This window comes from Nicotiana sylvestris, chromosome 2, assembly GCF_000393655.2.
Source record: "Nicotiana sylvestris chromosome 2, ASM39365v2, whole genome shotgun sequence".
NCBI classification, from domain to species: Eukaryota; Viridiplantae; Streptophyta; class Magnoliopsida; order Solanales; family Solanaceae; genus Nicotiana; species Nicotiana sylvestris.
This window is the reverse complement of record NC_091058.1, coordinates 147,745,663-147,761,524: the sequence shown is the minus strand read 5'-3', so window position 1 is coordinate 147,761,524 and position 15,862 is coordinate 147,745,663. Positions and strand designations below refer to the sequence as shown.

General features: G+C 40.2%; 2 protein-coding genes across 2 annotated transcripts; both read left to right on the top strand.

The window, feature by feature from the left end:
* The first annotated feature begins 5,422 nt into the window (after positions 1-5,422).
* LOC138885751 (secreted RxLR effector protein 161-like) lies at positions 5,423-6,172 on the top strand. Its single transcript, XM_070166731.1, has one exon. It carries the CDS (start codon positions 5,423-5,425, stop codon positions 6,170-6,172), a length of 750 nt encoding a protein of 249 aa, XP_070022832.1.
* A 4,173-nt stretch (positions 6,173-10,345) lies between these two features.
* LOC138885750 (uncharacterized) lies at positions 10,346-11,918 on the top strand. Its single transcript, XM_070166730.1, has 3 exons — positions 10,346-10,740; positions 10,827-11,148; positions 11,550-11,918. Exons 1-3 carry the CDS (start codon positions 10,346-10,348, stop codon positions 11,916-11,918), a joined length of 1,086 nt encoding a protein of 361 aa, XP_070022831.1.
* Positions 11,919-15,862: the final 3,944 nt, after the last annotated feature.

Here is a 15,862-nt window from a genome sequence, read left to right as displayed (position 1 = left end):
CTGTATTATGTGATATCGGGTTGGTTGGTTCGGGTTCAGAGAGGTTTTGGAAAGGAATGAGACACTTAGTCTCTTTTGAGTAAGCTTAGGTTGGAAAAGTCAACCGAATGTTGACTTATGTGAAAAAGGGAATGGATGTGAATTCCGATGGTTCAAATAGCTTTGGGAGGTGATTTGGGACATGGGAGTATGATCAGAATGGGTTTTGGGTTCCTGAGTAGAATTAGGCTTGAATTGGCAAAATTGAAATTTTGGCGTTTTCCGGTTGATTGGTGAGATTTTGATATAGGGGTTCGAATAGAATTACATAAGTTGGAGTTCGTCTGTTGTGTCATTTGTGACGTGTGTGCAAAATTTCAGGTCATTCAGATGAGGTTTGATAGACTTTTTGATCGAAAGTGGAATTTGGAAGTTTTTGGAATTTTTAGGCTTGAATCCAATGATGATTTGGTGTTTTGATGTTGTTTGGAGTGTTCCGACGGTTGGAACAAGTTTGAATGATGTTATGGGATATGTTGACATGTTTGGTTGAGGTACCGAGGGCCTCGAGTGAGTTTTGGGTGGTTGAACCGATCAAATTCAAGTTGGAGAAGTTGCAGAAAATCTGCTGTTGGTGTTGCAGACATTTGGCCTTCGAATTCGTGAGAGGGCTATCGCATTCGCAAAGGTTTAGGATGTGAGGCAGTAAGGTTGGTGATAGATCTTAAATACTCTTGCCTGATGTTTTGATGATTTAACAAACTTACTGTTAAGAACCAGATGAGGAACCTGACCTACTTGGATTGCTGCAAACTTTGACGATTTCCAGCTAAAGATGAACTGCTACAGCTTCAGGAGCTAGGAACCAAATAAGGACCTGATGCTCCTGTGGTTTCCTCATAGCAGTACAAAGTCATTTGGACACAGCTGGAAATGAAGTGACTATCGGCACTGTTTCTGCCGCACTGCACTACACTGTCAGCCCACTCATTCTCTAACCAAACAAAGTACTCACATCATTTCAAGTGATGTGATCAAGATGTACCCAATGAGCTTTATACAAAATATCACCGAAAGGTTTCTATTTCTTATTAAAGCCTCTTGCAAAAACAGAGAAATCATCATCACAAGCTTGAAGAACAAGGTTGAACGCCACTACAGACCAGTTCCTAAATGATTGATTGTTGTTGTCCTAGTTTTGTTGTAACCTTTTTATTGTACTTACTGTATCTCCTAAATCGCTTACCTAGAAGCATTCTGATTAGGAATCCTCTTGTAAATCCATAAACTCGTTGAGTTTATGTTGTGACTAGATATATTCATAATGAAAAGTCTTTGTAATCGTAGCTTGTGGTGATAGCATCACAAGTTAGAAAAAGTCTTTGTAACTAGGATAGTCACAAAGTGGCTTGTCGTAAAGGTACCACAAGTTAGTTGAGTAAATCCTTTGCAATAGGAGTTATTGTAAAGTGGCTTGTAATAGGTAAGATTACATGTTAGTGAAGTTAAAAAGCCTACAGGTGTAGGTCGTGGATTTTTGATCCACTTGTGTGGGATTTTTCAACGTAAAAATCCTCTGCCTCATTTACTTACTACTTTATTAAGTGTTCTCAGCAGAACCTTGTAAAGGACTAGGTATTCTACGATTTGGTGGACCCATACAAACTAACAATTGGTATCAGAGCTGGTTCCTCCTATCAGGCTAACACCTAGGAAGGATCCTCATGGCGGCTCCACTAAATTTTGAAGAAGGTAAATCCATATACCACCCCCCAAGTTTGATGGAAAATGCTATTAGTGGTGGAAAGCTAGAATGCACGATTTCATCATGGCTGAGGATTGTGAGCTATAAGATATTATTTGCGATGGTCCGTTCATTCCAGTCAAGGTACTAGATGAATTTCCATTTTTAATAAAAAAATCAGCAAAGAATACGCTAAAGCAGATAAGAAAGCGGTGGAAAAGAATTTTCGTGCCCAAAAAATTCTAGATATGGATTGGGACCTAAAGAGTACGACAAAATCTCTACCTGCGAGGCTTTGCAAACTGCTCATGAGGGAACTACACAAGTAAAACAAGATAAACTTAATACTGGTGATAGTTCCATGATGGCAGTTGAAGGCGAGAAGATTGGATATGACTCAATGCTTGCTTTGATGGCTCAATCAGATAATGATGAAGACAATGGCAATGAAGAGGTAAACTTCAGGGACGTTCAGAAAAATCTGAAATCCTATTCTCCAAAAAAACTCATGCATTTAGCTGATGTTTTAATTACTGCCTTTTGTAGTCTTGCGGAGGATAGGGATTTCTTGTTTTAGAACTAGAAGAATCGGAACATACTATAGAAGACTTAGTGGCTACAGTTACTGATCAAGAGAAAACCATTGAAATTCTTAGAAAAGAAAAGAGTGATTTATTGGTAGAAACTGCAGACCAAAGGGAAAAAATAGTAAAGCCATTGACTAAGTCAAAACCTGAAAGAGGAAAGGAGATAGTTAGTGAGGAATACCTTAGGCTTGAAGATGAGGCGAAAGCTTTGAGATGTAGGATGTGTGCTGAAATTGAGAAAAACGAGCTCCTCCAAGCCAATTTAGAAAAAGTAATGAATGATCTTGAAAGGTCTCTAAAGTGGACCTAGTCCTTAGAAGCTACCGCTGCCTTATTCACTAATGATAGTGAAAAAATGCAGGGAGCATGGTTCCAAAGGGAGAAAACTCCTCACAGCCCTCACGGTAAAAGCGCCACTACATCTAATAACTAGCCTTGTACCCAATATGGGAACACTGGGCACTTCAAGGAAGGTGTCCTGGCCAAGAATCAAGCAGTACAGAAAGACAAAGTGGTTGCTGAAATCGTGACCACAAAAGAGGGACCAGGTTATACTCACAAAAAATGCACACTACCTGTTTGAACTAAGAGAGCTCTTATTCATCCTCTTGCTTACTACAAGGGACCCAAACTTGTTTGAGTTCCTTAAAATAACTCCTAATCTCTTGTGGAGGGAACAGTGAAAGGAAGCGGTCAACAATAGTTCATGGATAGTGGATGTTCGAAACACATGACTGGGAACACCACAAACTTTCTTTTACTAAAAGCCCTGCAAGGAGGGAGTGTATCCTTTGGAAATGGTAAAAAGGGGTACATTCTTGGAGTTGGAAAAGTTGGGAAGTCACTCACTCATTCTATTGTAATGTGTACTATGTCAATGGACTTAAGTACAGTCCCCTGAGTGTCTCTCAAATTTGTGATAAAGGAAACAAGGTGGAATTCTTGTCCAAAATATGTACAGTCACTAACCTTGTGACCGGTGAAATAGTTCTGGTGGCCAAAAGATACAAAAACATCTATGTTGCTGATTTCGAATCTTTACAGAGTGGTGATTTAAGTTGTCTAAAGGCGGTTCATGATGATGCTGAACTATGGCACAGAATATTGGGCCATGCAAGCTTTTCCCTTATGAACAAACTAATTCAGAAGGACCTGGTCCATGGTCTGCTTATGTCACAATTCAAAACTCAGAAGGTCTATGATTCCTGTGCTAGAGGAAAACTTGTAAAGTCCTCCTTTAAGTCAAAAAGAGATATGAGCACCTCAAAGCCGCTTGAGCTTTTACATATGGATATGTGTGGACTTATGAGGGTGCAAAGTAGAGGAGGAAAGAGATATATTTTCGTAATCGTGAATGGCAACTCCAGATTCACATGGACTCTATTTCTCAGAACAAAAGATGAAATTGTTGAAGTATTCGTGGCCTTTGTGAAGAAAATCCAGGTGAAGATAGAGTCTAGAGTTGTATGCATTAGATCAGATCATGGGACATAATTTTACAATGTATCTCTCACAACTTCTCAGCTCCCAGAACTCCCCAGCAAAATGGAGTAGAAAGGAAGAACAGAACTCTGGAAGAAATGGCAAGAACAATGCTGATTGACAGTGGACATGCAAAGAACTTCTGGGCTGAAGCTGTCAACACTTCCTGCTACTTAGTGAATAGGTGCGTGATCATATCACTTCTGAACAAGACCCCGTATGAATTGCTGAATAGAAGAAAACCCAAGCTGACTCACCTAAGAACATTTGGATGCAAATGCTATGTTCTCAATAATGGAAAGGATCAACTTGGTAAGTTCGATGCCAAAAGTGACGAAGGAATATTTCTTGGCTACTCTTCTCAAAGCAAGGCATACAAGATATATAACAAGCGAACTCAATGTGTTGAAGAAAGTGTCCATGTTATTTTTGATGAATCTCATCGATCATTTGAAAAAAGTGCGGGGGAAGATCAAGATGGAGAACCCTTACTTGTTCCTGGTTAAGTGAGTAACATGACAAACGAAAAGGCAGATATGATGAGTCAAGTGAATGAGCCAAATGAAGACAGTGCTGCCTCATCATCAACAGAACCAAGCACTTCAATTACAACCACTGAAGCTGAAGAAAGAGTGGTTGATGCAGTTCAAGGAACTCCACTGGCACCTGAGAGAAGGATAGAGGAAAATCATCCAAACATACCTTCCTCCTCTCAGAATGAACCTCAAACGTCCAACTGGAGACATCAAATCTCTCACCCTATAGATAATATAATCACTCCTCTAGATTCTGGAGTTCAAACTAGGTCGAGAGCCAGAAATTCACTTGCCTTCTCTGCCTTTCTTTCCCAGATAGAACCTAAAAACATCAAGAAAGCCTTGAAAGATGCTGATTGGATTACAACCATGCAAGACGAGCTGCATCAGTTTGAGAGAAAAAATGTGTGGCACCTGGTACCCAAACCCCCAGATAGGACCATCATAGGAACCGGGTGGGTATTTAGAAACAAGATTGATGAACATGGAATTACCACAAAGTACAAGGCCAGGCTAGTGGTCCAAGACTACAATCACGAGAAAGGGATTGACTATGATGAAACGTTTGCACCAGTGGCTCGCATGGAAGCTATCAAAATTCTAATCGCTTTTGCTTCTCATATGGAATTCACCTTGTTCCAAATGGATGTCAAAAGTGCATTTTTTAATGGACTCCTTAAAGAAGAAGTCTATGTGAATAAACCCCCAAGGTTTGAATGTCATGAGCACCCTGAATATGTGTTCAAACTAGACAAAGCTCTGTACGAGCTAAAGCAGGCTCCTCAAGCTTGGTATGAAAGATTGTAAAAATTTCTCTTAGAAAATAGTTTTAAGAGAGGGAAAATTGAAAATACTCTTTTCTTAAAGAAACAAGGAAGGAACCTAATCATTGTTTAGGTTTATGTTGATGATATCATTTTTAGAGCAACAATTGACTCTCTGTGTGAAGAATTTGCAAAACTTATGGGAAGCGAATTTGAAATGAGCATGATGGGGAATTAAATTTCTTCCTAGATCTTCAAGTAAAATAGTCCTCAAAGGGCATTTCCATTTGTCAGCAAAAATACATCAGGGAACTCTTGAAGAGAATTGACATGGAAGCATCAAAGGTGATAGACACTCCCATTGCAACTGCGACTCGACTGGACATGGATGAAATCGGATCTCCTATGAATCAAACAATGTATAGAGGCATTATTGAGTCTCTCCTCTATCTAACTACCAATCGACCTGATATTGTCTTCCGTGTGGGGCTATGTGCAAGGTTTCAATCAAATCCTAATAAATCTCACTTGAAGGCTGCCAAAAGGATACTAAGATATCTTAAGGGAACACAGGACCTAGTGCTGTACTATCCATCAGGTGACAATTTTAATCTAATTGGGTATGTTGATGCAGACTATGCAGGTTATCTTGTGGACAAAAATAGCACTTTTGGAATGGCTCACTTCTTAGGTTCATGTCTTATCTCTTGGGGAGCAAGGAAGCAGAATTCAATGGCTTTGTCAACAGCTGAAGCTGAATATGTAGCCGCAGTATCCTGCTGCGCTCAACTTCTATGGATTAAGCAGCAACTGGAGGATTTTGGGGTACTCACTAAAAGCGTGCCCCTCCTATGTGACAACTCCAGTGCACTCAACATGGCGAAGAATCCAGTTCAACATAAAAGGACCAAACATATTAATGTGAGACATCATTTTTTGAGAGATAATGTGGAGAAAGGGTTGATATGCATGAAGTTCTGCAGCACAAAATATCAAATTGCAGACATTTTCACCAAGGCACTAAGTAGGGAACAATTTGAAAGAAATAGAGTAAAGCTGGGACTGTTGAGGCCAAATTAAGAACCTGATTCCTCTTTGGCTGGCTCGTATTCTTAAGAAATAATTGGTTCAAAGTGTTTTCTGGACCTATCTAACTCACTTCAATACCGTTGTAGGTAAACATGCATGATGAGCATAAAAGCAATAGATGCAGTACTTGACTGATAAAAGAGGATTAATTCTTTTCAAAAAGGGGGGGGGGGATAAAGAAAATGTTTTCTCAAGAACCAGGTTCTTGTACTAAAGGTTAGTAGTTTTGTGCATTCTTTTAATACACGTCTTAAAAAAGGGACAAAATACAACTGCCATATCAACTTTTCAGATCCTACTGTCAGGTCTCCTCAATTCAATTGTTCCATCTCCCTCTGAAACATTGCAATTCTCCACGCCCAACCGCCGTTTCAGAACTGGTGCCTATTCCTCTCCCTTCATAATTATCCTCACCTTTTAAAAACCCTCTCTTCTGCTCTCCTTAACCATAAGCCCTACTCTAGATTCACCCAAAAGGGAAGGATCATCACACTTTTTCTTCCAATGGCTGAAAAAACTTCTGATCTCTCTGCCTCAGCTGTAATTACCTCTGAACCATATATGGAACCTCTCGTTTTCACTGAGCCTTCATCACCCTTTATCACTCTTACTGCTATAGTAACACCTACCCCAGTCTCCAAATCCTTTCCCAACTCAGAAACCCTTGAAATTGTTGTTCCGTTCATCCCATCATCTGTTGTTCCCACCAATAAAACCATAAGTGGATAACACGGTCAAAATACTGAGTTCCCAAAAGGTTCCGCCATCGTTGCCGCTGATTCCATGGTTGTGGAAGAACCGGTTGAAGAAGAAAAGACTGTGTTTGTGGTATCCGCTTATGGGGTATTGCATGAAGTTATTTCCCAGAAACATGAGTCACAAAGCATGGGGGAAGAAGGGGCCATTATGTCTATTGAAGAGGATGCAGTAGCATACACTGCTGGGGCATCACATGAGGAACCTGATCCCTCTCCGGAGGACCTAGGTCAGGACTCTCATCCCTAGGACAATGCTATTCCTGCATTTGATGTTGTGCCCCTAGAACTTCAAGCACCAGAAATGCGATCTAGTAATGAAGAAGACCTGGACATAGTGGCCCTTGATGCATTCATAAGTAAGCGAAGGGTTGTCTCCACCCCTGAGTCTGAAACTAAGCGACCCACTACCAGTCTTCAAGTCAAAGTGGCCTACAATTTTGCACTCCAAAAGAGCAAGAAAAGTAGTAAGAAGAAAAGAAGAAAGTTGGTGAAGGATAGTGTACTTGTAAGTGATGAAGGTATCCTTGTAGTTGAGGTGGAAGAAGGAACTCCTGAGGAATTTGGTTCCCTTGTTAGGCGGTCATCGAAAAGGGCTGAGCTTGTTTCCACGAAGAAAGGGTCAATATCTAAGTCCAAGATTAAATAGGTAATGAGTGATGAGGATGTACTAGTGAAGTACAAGGGAAAGTCAATGGAGAAAAGCTTAGGAAACACAAGTGTGAAACTGTTGAAGAACCTAGTTCTGGAAAGAAAGCAAGAAGTGAGGTGTGACTTGGCTCTGAGCGCCTAAGGTATCAAAAAGTTCTGTTGGGTCGTACGTTTGACCCAACAATCTTAGAGATAGCTGAAATGCGCCAAATTCTGGAAATGGTGGAGTTTTAACAATGGGTGCATCTATTTTACATTGATGCCCCTAAAGTGTATGAGGAGGAGGTGCAAAATATCTTCGCCAGTCTCTTTCCAGTCGATACTGACCATGTCTGTGCTTTGGTCAATGGGGTAGACATCGTCCTTGACGTGCAATTGTTTGGAGAAATTTTGCAAGTTCCTACAGTTGGGGTGTCGAGTGTACGAGATGTTTGTCAGTATAATTTCAAAAATGCAGTGGTGAAAGACAATGCTAATCAGAAAGGGGACCAGATCCATAAGAAAGCACTACTCCCTGCCTACAAGCTATTGTTTGAGTTGGTCAACAAAGTCCTGTTACCTCGAGCAGAAAGGAGATCTGTGACTTCAAAATCTAACCTATTCCTAATGGAGAAACTGGATGGTTTCAACCCTGTGAGTCTACCTGCCATAATGATTGAACACATGCAGAAGGTTGCCAATCTCAAGGACAGTAATCATGGGCTTCCCTATGGATTCTCGCTTACTCTGGTGTTCAAGTTCTTTAAGGTTCCACTGGGAACAGGTAAAGTGGGGACCCAAAAGCAGACATTCTCATAGACAACCTTGGAAGAGTGCGAGTGTATTGAGAAGTATGGGGGGGGGGGTAGGAAGTACATCAAATGTGTCTCAGCTCATCAATACCTAGAACAGTGCAGCTGAGGAAATTCGTCGGTTGAAGGCTAGGAATGCTATCCTGGAAGGTCAACAAGGTCGACCGATTCCCATGTCGAATGATGAAGTGGTCCGTTGCCACAAGAAAATATTGATCTCAGGGAACAAGTTGAGAACCTGAAGGTTGAACCGCTCAACGAGCAAAAGTTAGGAAACGCCGTAATAGACCTTGTTCTCCAGACACTTGCTGCAACTTCCAAGCCTTTTCCTCCTAGTGCCCCCTAAGAACCCCTTTAGTGACCAGTTTTCTGGATATGTTTCTTTTTCTTGTTTCTTTGTTGATGGTTGGTGGATGTTTTTTTTTTGTGTGTTTTTAATGGTTGGGATGTACTACTACTACTCATGTGAACAAGTCCAATGTTGCCTCTTCCTTTTTCAAAGGACGAGGCATATTAAAAATTATTAATATGAATCCTTTTTTATTATGTCTCGTACCTTCTCTCTGTATTGTATTCTTTCTCATGATTGTGTGCACATATATGACATGAGTTAGCTTAGCTGGACTTCTTTGTGTTGCTATTCTTTTTAATGATTCCAAAAGAGGGAAAGACTAATATAGGACTCAGGGGGAAACACATTGGGGAATTGGTTCTTATGCTCTATTACTCTGACCATGTAAGATAAGACATAGTCTAAGGGGAACACTCTTTTAAACTGTTTTGTTTTACTGCCCCAATTCCGATTTATAATTGTTTAAGTTTATCATCATCACAAAGGGGGAAATTGATAGATCTTAAATACTCTTGCCTGATGTTTTGATGATCTAACAAACTTACTGTTAAGAACCAGATAGGGAACCTGACCTACTTGGATTGCAGTAAACTTTGACGGATTCAAGCGAAAGATGAACTGCTACAGCTTCAAGAGCTAGGAACCCAACAAGGACCTGATGCTTCCGTGGTTTCCTCATAACAGTACAAAGTCATTTGGAGACAACTGGAAATGAAGTGACTGACGGCACTGTTTCTGCCACACTGCACTACACTGTCAACCCACTCATTCTCTAACCAAACAAAGTACTCACATCATTTTAAGTGATGTGATCAAGATGTACCCAATGGGCTTTATACAAAAAGATCAATGAAAAGGTTTCTGTTACTTATTAAATTCTCTTGCAAAAACAAAGAAATCATCCTCAGAAGCTTAAAGAACAAGGTTGACCACCACGACGGACCAGTTCCTAAACAATTGATTGTCGCTGTCCTAGTTGAGTTGTAACCTTGTTATTGTACTTACTGTATGTCCTAAACTGCTTACCTATAATCATTCTGATTAGGAATCCTCTTGTAAACCAGTAAACTCGTTGAGTTTATGTTGTGACTAGATTTAGTCATAAGGAAAGGTCTTTGTAATCGTAGAATTACAAAATGACTTGTGGTGATAGCATCACAAGTTAGAAAAAGCCTTTGTTACTAGGACAGTCACAAAGTGGCTTGTGGTAAAAGTACCACAAGTTAGTTGAGTAAATCCTTTGCAATAGGAATTATTGTAAAGTGGCTTGTAATAGGTAAGATTACAAATTAGTGAAGTTAAAAAGCCTACAAGTGTAGGTCGTGGTTTATTGATCCCCTTGTGTGGGATTTTGCCACGTAAAAATCCTTTACCTCATTTACTTACTGCTTTATTAAGTGCTCTCAGCAGAACCTTGTAGAGGACTAGGTATTCTACGATTTGGTGGACCCATACAAACTAACAATTGGTATCATAGCCGGTTCCTCCTATCAGGCTAACACCTAGGAAAGATCCTCATGGCGGCTCCAATAAAATTTGAATTCCATATACCACTCCCCCCAAGTTTGATGGAAAATGCTATTGGTGGTGGAAAGCTAGAATGCACGATTTCATCATGGCTGAGGATTGTGAGCTATGGGATATCATTTGCGATGGTCCGTTCGTTCCAGTCAAGGTACTAGATGAATTTCCACTTTTAATAAAAAACAACAAAGAATACACTGAAGTAGATAAGAAAGCGGTGAAAAAGAATTTGTGTGCCCAGAAAATTCTATTATATGGATTGGGACCTAAAGAGTACGACAAAATCTCTACCTGCGACACTGCCAACGAAATATGGAAGGCTTTGCAAATAGCTCATGAGGGAACTACACAAGTAAAACAAGATAAACCTAATACTGGTGATAGTTCCATGATGGCAGTTGAAGTCGAGGAGATTGGATATGACTCAACGCTTGCTTTCATGGCTCAATCAGATGATGATGAAGACAATGGCAATGAAGAGGTAAAGTTTAGGGATGTTCAGAAAAATCTGAAATCCTATTCTCCAAAAAAACCCATATGTTTAGCTGATGTTTAATTACTGCCTTTTGTAGTCTTGCGGAGGATAGGGATTCCTTGTTCTTAGAACTAGAAGAATCAGAACATACTAGAGAAGACTTAGTGACTGCATTTACTGATCAAAAGAAAACCATTAAAATTCTTAGAAAAGAAAAGAGTGATCTGTTGGCAGAAACTGCAAATCAAAGGGAAAAAATAATAAAGCCATTGACTAAGTCAAAACTTGAAAGCTCTGAAAGAGGAAAGGAGATAGTTAGTGAGGAATACCTTAGGCTTGAAGCTGAGGTGGAAGCTTTGAGATATAGGATGTGTGCTGAAATTGAGAAAAACGAGCTCCTCCATGCCAATCTAGAAAAAGTAATGAATGATCTTGAAAGGTCTCTAAAGTGGACCTAGTCCTTAGAAGCTACCACTGCCTTGCTCACTAATGATAGTGAAAAAGGTAGGGAGAAATGTTCCAAAGGGAGAAAACTCCTCACAACCCTTACGGTAAGAGTGCCACTCCATCTGATAACTGGCCTCGTACCCAATGTGGGAACACTGGGCACTTCAAGGAAGGTGTCCAGGCCAAGAATCAATCAGTATAGAAAGACAAAGTGGCTGCTGAAACCGTGACCACAAAAGGGGGACCAGGTTCTACTCACAAAAAACGCACATTACCTGTCTAGACTAAGAGAGCTTTTATTCATCCTCTTGCTTACTACAAGGGACCCAAACTTGTTTGGGTTCCTAAAACTAACTCCTAATATCTTGTGCAGGGAATAGTGAAAGGAAGAGGTCAACAATGGCACATGGATAGTGGATGTTCGAAACATATGACTGGGAACACCACAAACTTTCTTTTACTAAAAGCCTTGCAAGGAGGGAGTGTATCCTTTGACAATGGTAAAAAGGGGTACATTCTTGGAGTTGGAAAATTTGGGAAGTCACTCACTCATTCTATTGAAAATGTATACTATGTCAATGGACTTAAGTATAGTCTCTTGAGTGTCTCTCAAATTTGTGATAAAGGAAACAAGGTGGAATTCTTGTCCAAAATATGTACAATCACTAACCTTGTGGACCCATACAGACTAACAGTTGGCCTTCACATTTGCGACGTGGGTCCTGTGTTCGTGAAGGGTTAGGAGCAATGTTTATCGCGAACGCGATGAGTTTCCCGCGTTCCGTAGAGTAAATGGGAGTAGCTGGGTCCATGTTCATTTGTGTTTCACGTTCGCGAGCTAGAGGTCGCGTTCGCGAAGGGTTGAGGAGCTGAAGCTTCGCGTTCAGGATGTCATGTTCGCGATGAAGGATTAAGTGGTCAATGGAATTTTTGCTTCACGAATGCAAGACATTGACTGCGTTCACGAAGAAGGGATTTAAATTGCTGGGCAGAATGTTTAAAAAACCACTTTCGCAATTTTCGGCCATAGTTCACCATTTGTGAGTCGGTTTTGGAGCCTTTTGAGAAGAATTGAAGAGGGAATCAAAGGGAAACACTTGGTAGTAAGATTTATGGACTTAATACTCGATCCTATTGTGATTTCTACCTATTTAAACATGAAATTTATGGAATCTAAAGCCTAAAATTGGGGAGTTACGGCTTGGAATTTGAGACGTTGATTTGAGGATTTGAGAGGTCGTTTGTGGTCGGATTTTGATGTATTTAATATGTATGAACTCGTGAGAGTGTAAAGATTCCAGTTTTGTGATTTTTATAGAAATCCGAGTCGTGGGCCCGGTGGTCGGGTTTGGCCAATTTCGGGATTTTTTATGTAAATTGGTTATTTTTGAGTGGGCTTTGTCCCCTTAGCATATTTGATGGTATAAATCTGTTTTTGGTTAGATTTGGGGCATCCGGAGGCTGATTAGAGAGGCAAAGGCATCGCGAAATAGAGTTTGGAACGGATAGAGGTAAGTAATGATTGTAAATGCTGTCATGAGGGTATGAAACCCCAGATTTCACATCGTTGTGCTACTTTAAGGTGACTCATACGCTAGATGACGAGTGTGGGGATCATGCACCATTGGGGATTGTGACTTAGTCCATCCCGTATGACTGTTAAACCATGTATTTGATTGAAAACTGTTTGCTATCATTGTGTTTTGGAAAGTATTATCATGTTTTGGGCTGAACACCATATTTGGGCCTCGTGCCAACTATTTTGGACCCTTAGGGGATTTTTACTACTATTCCTTACTGTTTTGACTTCATATTTATACTCAGTCATGTTGTATTCTATTGTTTTCATAACTCAACCATATTTACTCGTGTTTGATATTTTAAATGATATTTTGGGCTGAGCATCATGTTTTACTGTTGCCCGAGTGGCTTGAGATATTTCTGACTGAGTGAAGCCAAGGGCCTGTGTTGTGAGGATACTATGGCATCGGGCTGCACGCCGCAGTAGTGTGGTACTGATTCATGATTTTGAGGCCGAGGGCCTGATTTGTTATGCCACGTGGTGGATTGATTTGAGGTCGATGGCCTGTTTGATTATGCCACGAGATGTCTTGTTATTGCGCTTGGGCTGTAAGAGCCCCTATAGGAGTCTGTACACCCCTAATGAGCGCGAGTACCTAGTGTGAGATATGATATTGTCCGAAGGGCTATTGTTGTTTCATGTTATTGCCCGAGGGGCTAATACGATTGATTGTGAGGTAGCCCGAAGGGCTGGTTCTATTGGTATTTTGCCCGATGGGCAGTTATGGTACTTGCTTTACCCGAGGGGCTAATTTATGTTTCTATCCTCTTTCCTCATTGTTTTCATCACTCATTTGAACTACTGAAAGATGTTTTAAAAAAGGGGTTTTCTGCTAAACTGAGACATTTTTACAAGTTTTACTATTTACTGCACTATTCTAGATTTATACTATTTTGTTGTAGCATTATGTTATGTTTTACATATTTTCTTACTTCTCAACTGCCTTTACTTTTATTACTTACTGAGTTGGCGTACTCACATTACTCCCTTCACCCTGTGTGTAGATCTAGGAATCTTGGGTCACGCTAGCGAGTGCTGATTTGCCTTCCAGCAGGCTTGATCGAAGTTAACTAGGTAGCTGCATGGTGTTCACAGCCCAGTGCTTCTCCTTCCTATCTTTATTTTCCTTTGTACTAGCTTTGTTTCAGACTATGTCATTTTTTTTGTAATTCTAGAAGTTGTAGTTGCTCATGACTGGTGACACCCCGATGTCGGGCTGTGTTTTGGTTTTCGCAATATTTTATCCTACTTTATACTATGGGATTTTAGCTTGTTAATGTATTAAAATTACTTATTATAATTGTTCGGTTGGTTTGGGATTTGTGTCGGCTGGCCTAGTTTCACGATAGGCGCCATCACGACCGGGTCCATTTTAGGGCCGTGATAGAAACATGATCTTGCAGCATTGGGAGACTCCTCTAGTGAGTCTGAAGATGAAACTAATGCAGGTGATAGTTCCATGATGGTAGTTGAAAGTGAGGAAAATGAATATGATTCAATATTTCTTTGATGGCCCAATAAGATGATGATGAAGACGATGGCAACAGTGAGGTAAATTTTAGGGATGTTCAGAGAAATCTGAAATCCTACTCTCCTTAGAAACTCATTTCTTTAGCTAGTGTATTAATTGATGTCTATCATAGTCTTGTGGAGGATAAGGATGCCTTGACCTTAGAGCTAGGAGAAGCTGAACAAACTAGAGATGATCTGATAGTATGTGTTGTTAATGTGAAGGAAACCATTTGTGAGTTGGAGAAAGAAAAATTTGTTTTAACCAAAAAAATTGCTAACATAGAACATGAAAGAGATGACTTAGTGGTTGTAGTTGTTGACCATAAGAAAACTATTAAAAATTTCAGAAAAGAAAGAGAAGCCTTGATGAATAGAGTGACTGAGATTGAGGAAGAAAGAGATGATCTCTTGGTAGTGATTACAAACCTAAGGGAAACAATAGAGAGACTAGGGACTGAGTCAAAACCTGAAAATTCTGGAAAAGGAAAAGATGTAGTAAGTGAGGAACACATTAGGCTTGAAGGTTGTGAGAACTAGTCTGTATGTTGAATCTGAGAAAAACAAGGATCTCTAGACTGAACCGGAAAGAATAAAAAATGATCTTGAAAAGTCCCTAAAGTGGGCTTGGTCCTCAGAAGCTATCATTGCCATGCACGTTAATAATGGTGGAAACAAGTAGGGAATAAGGTTCCAAAGGGAGAAAACTCCTTACAACCCCCATAACAAGTATATTACTGTGCCAGGCTGTGTACCCACTATGGGAACAATGGGCATTTCAAGGAAAATTGTCAAGCCAGGGTCCAGTCCTTTCAGAAAAGCAAAGTGTTTGCTGAAAATGTAACTACTAAAAAGGGACCAGGTTCCACCCACAAAAAGCTCATATTACCTGCATGGACTAAGAGAGCTCTTATTCATCCTCTTGCCTTCTACAAGGGACCCAAACTTGCTCGGGTTGCTAAAACTAACTCTTTATCTACTTGTGCAGGGAACAGTGAAAAAAAGCAGTCAATAATGGTTTATGGATTGTGGATGTACAAAGCACATGACTGGGAATGCCATGGACTTTCTTTCACTAAATCCCTGCAAGGAGGGAGTGTATCCTTTGGCAATGGGAAAAAGGGGTACATTCTTAGAGTTGGAAAAGTCGGGAAATCACTCACTCACTCTATTGAGAATGTGTACTATGCCAATGGTCTTAAGTATAGTCTCTTGAGTGTCTCTTAGATTTGTAATAAAGTAAACAATGTGGAGTTCTTGTCCAAGATATGTACAGTTACTAATCTGGTTACTGGTGAAGTCGTATTTGTGGCCAAGAGATACAAGAACATCTATGTTGCTGATTTCGAATCCATACAAAGTGGTGATCTGAGTTGTCTGAAAGCTGTTGATGATGATGCTGAACTCTTGCACAGAAGACTGGGACACACAAGCTTTTCTCTTCTAAACAAATTAATTCAAAAGGACCTGGTCTGCCCATGTCAAAGTTCAAAGTACAGAAAATATATGATGCCTGTGCTAGAGGAAAGCATGTGAAGTACTCTTTTAAGTCTAAAAAAGATGTAAGTACCTCAAAACCACTCGATCTTCTGCAT

Coding starts and splice junctions, on each gene's coding strand:
- LOC138885751 (XM_070166731.1), top strand. CDS start 5,423: ATGGAAGCATCAAAGGTGATAGACACTCCCATTGCAACTGCGACTCGA.
- LOC138885750 (XM_070166730.1), top strand. CDS start 10,346: ATGGCTGAGGATTGTGAGCTATGGGATATCATTTGCGATGGTCCGTTC. Junction 10,741..10,826: donor AATGGCAATGAAGAGGTAAA/GTTTAGGGATGT, acceptor TGCCTTTTGTAG/TCTTGCGGAGGATAGGGATT. Junction 11,149..11,549: donor TCCATGCCAATCTAGAAAAA/GTAATGAATGAT, acceptor TATCTTGTGCAG/GGAATAGTGAAAGGAAGAGG.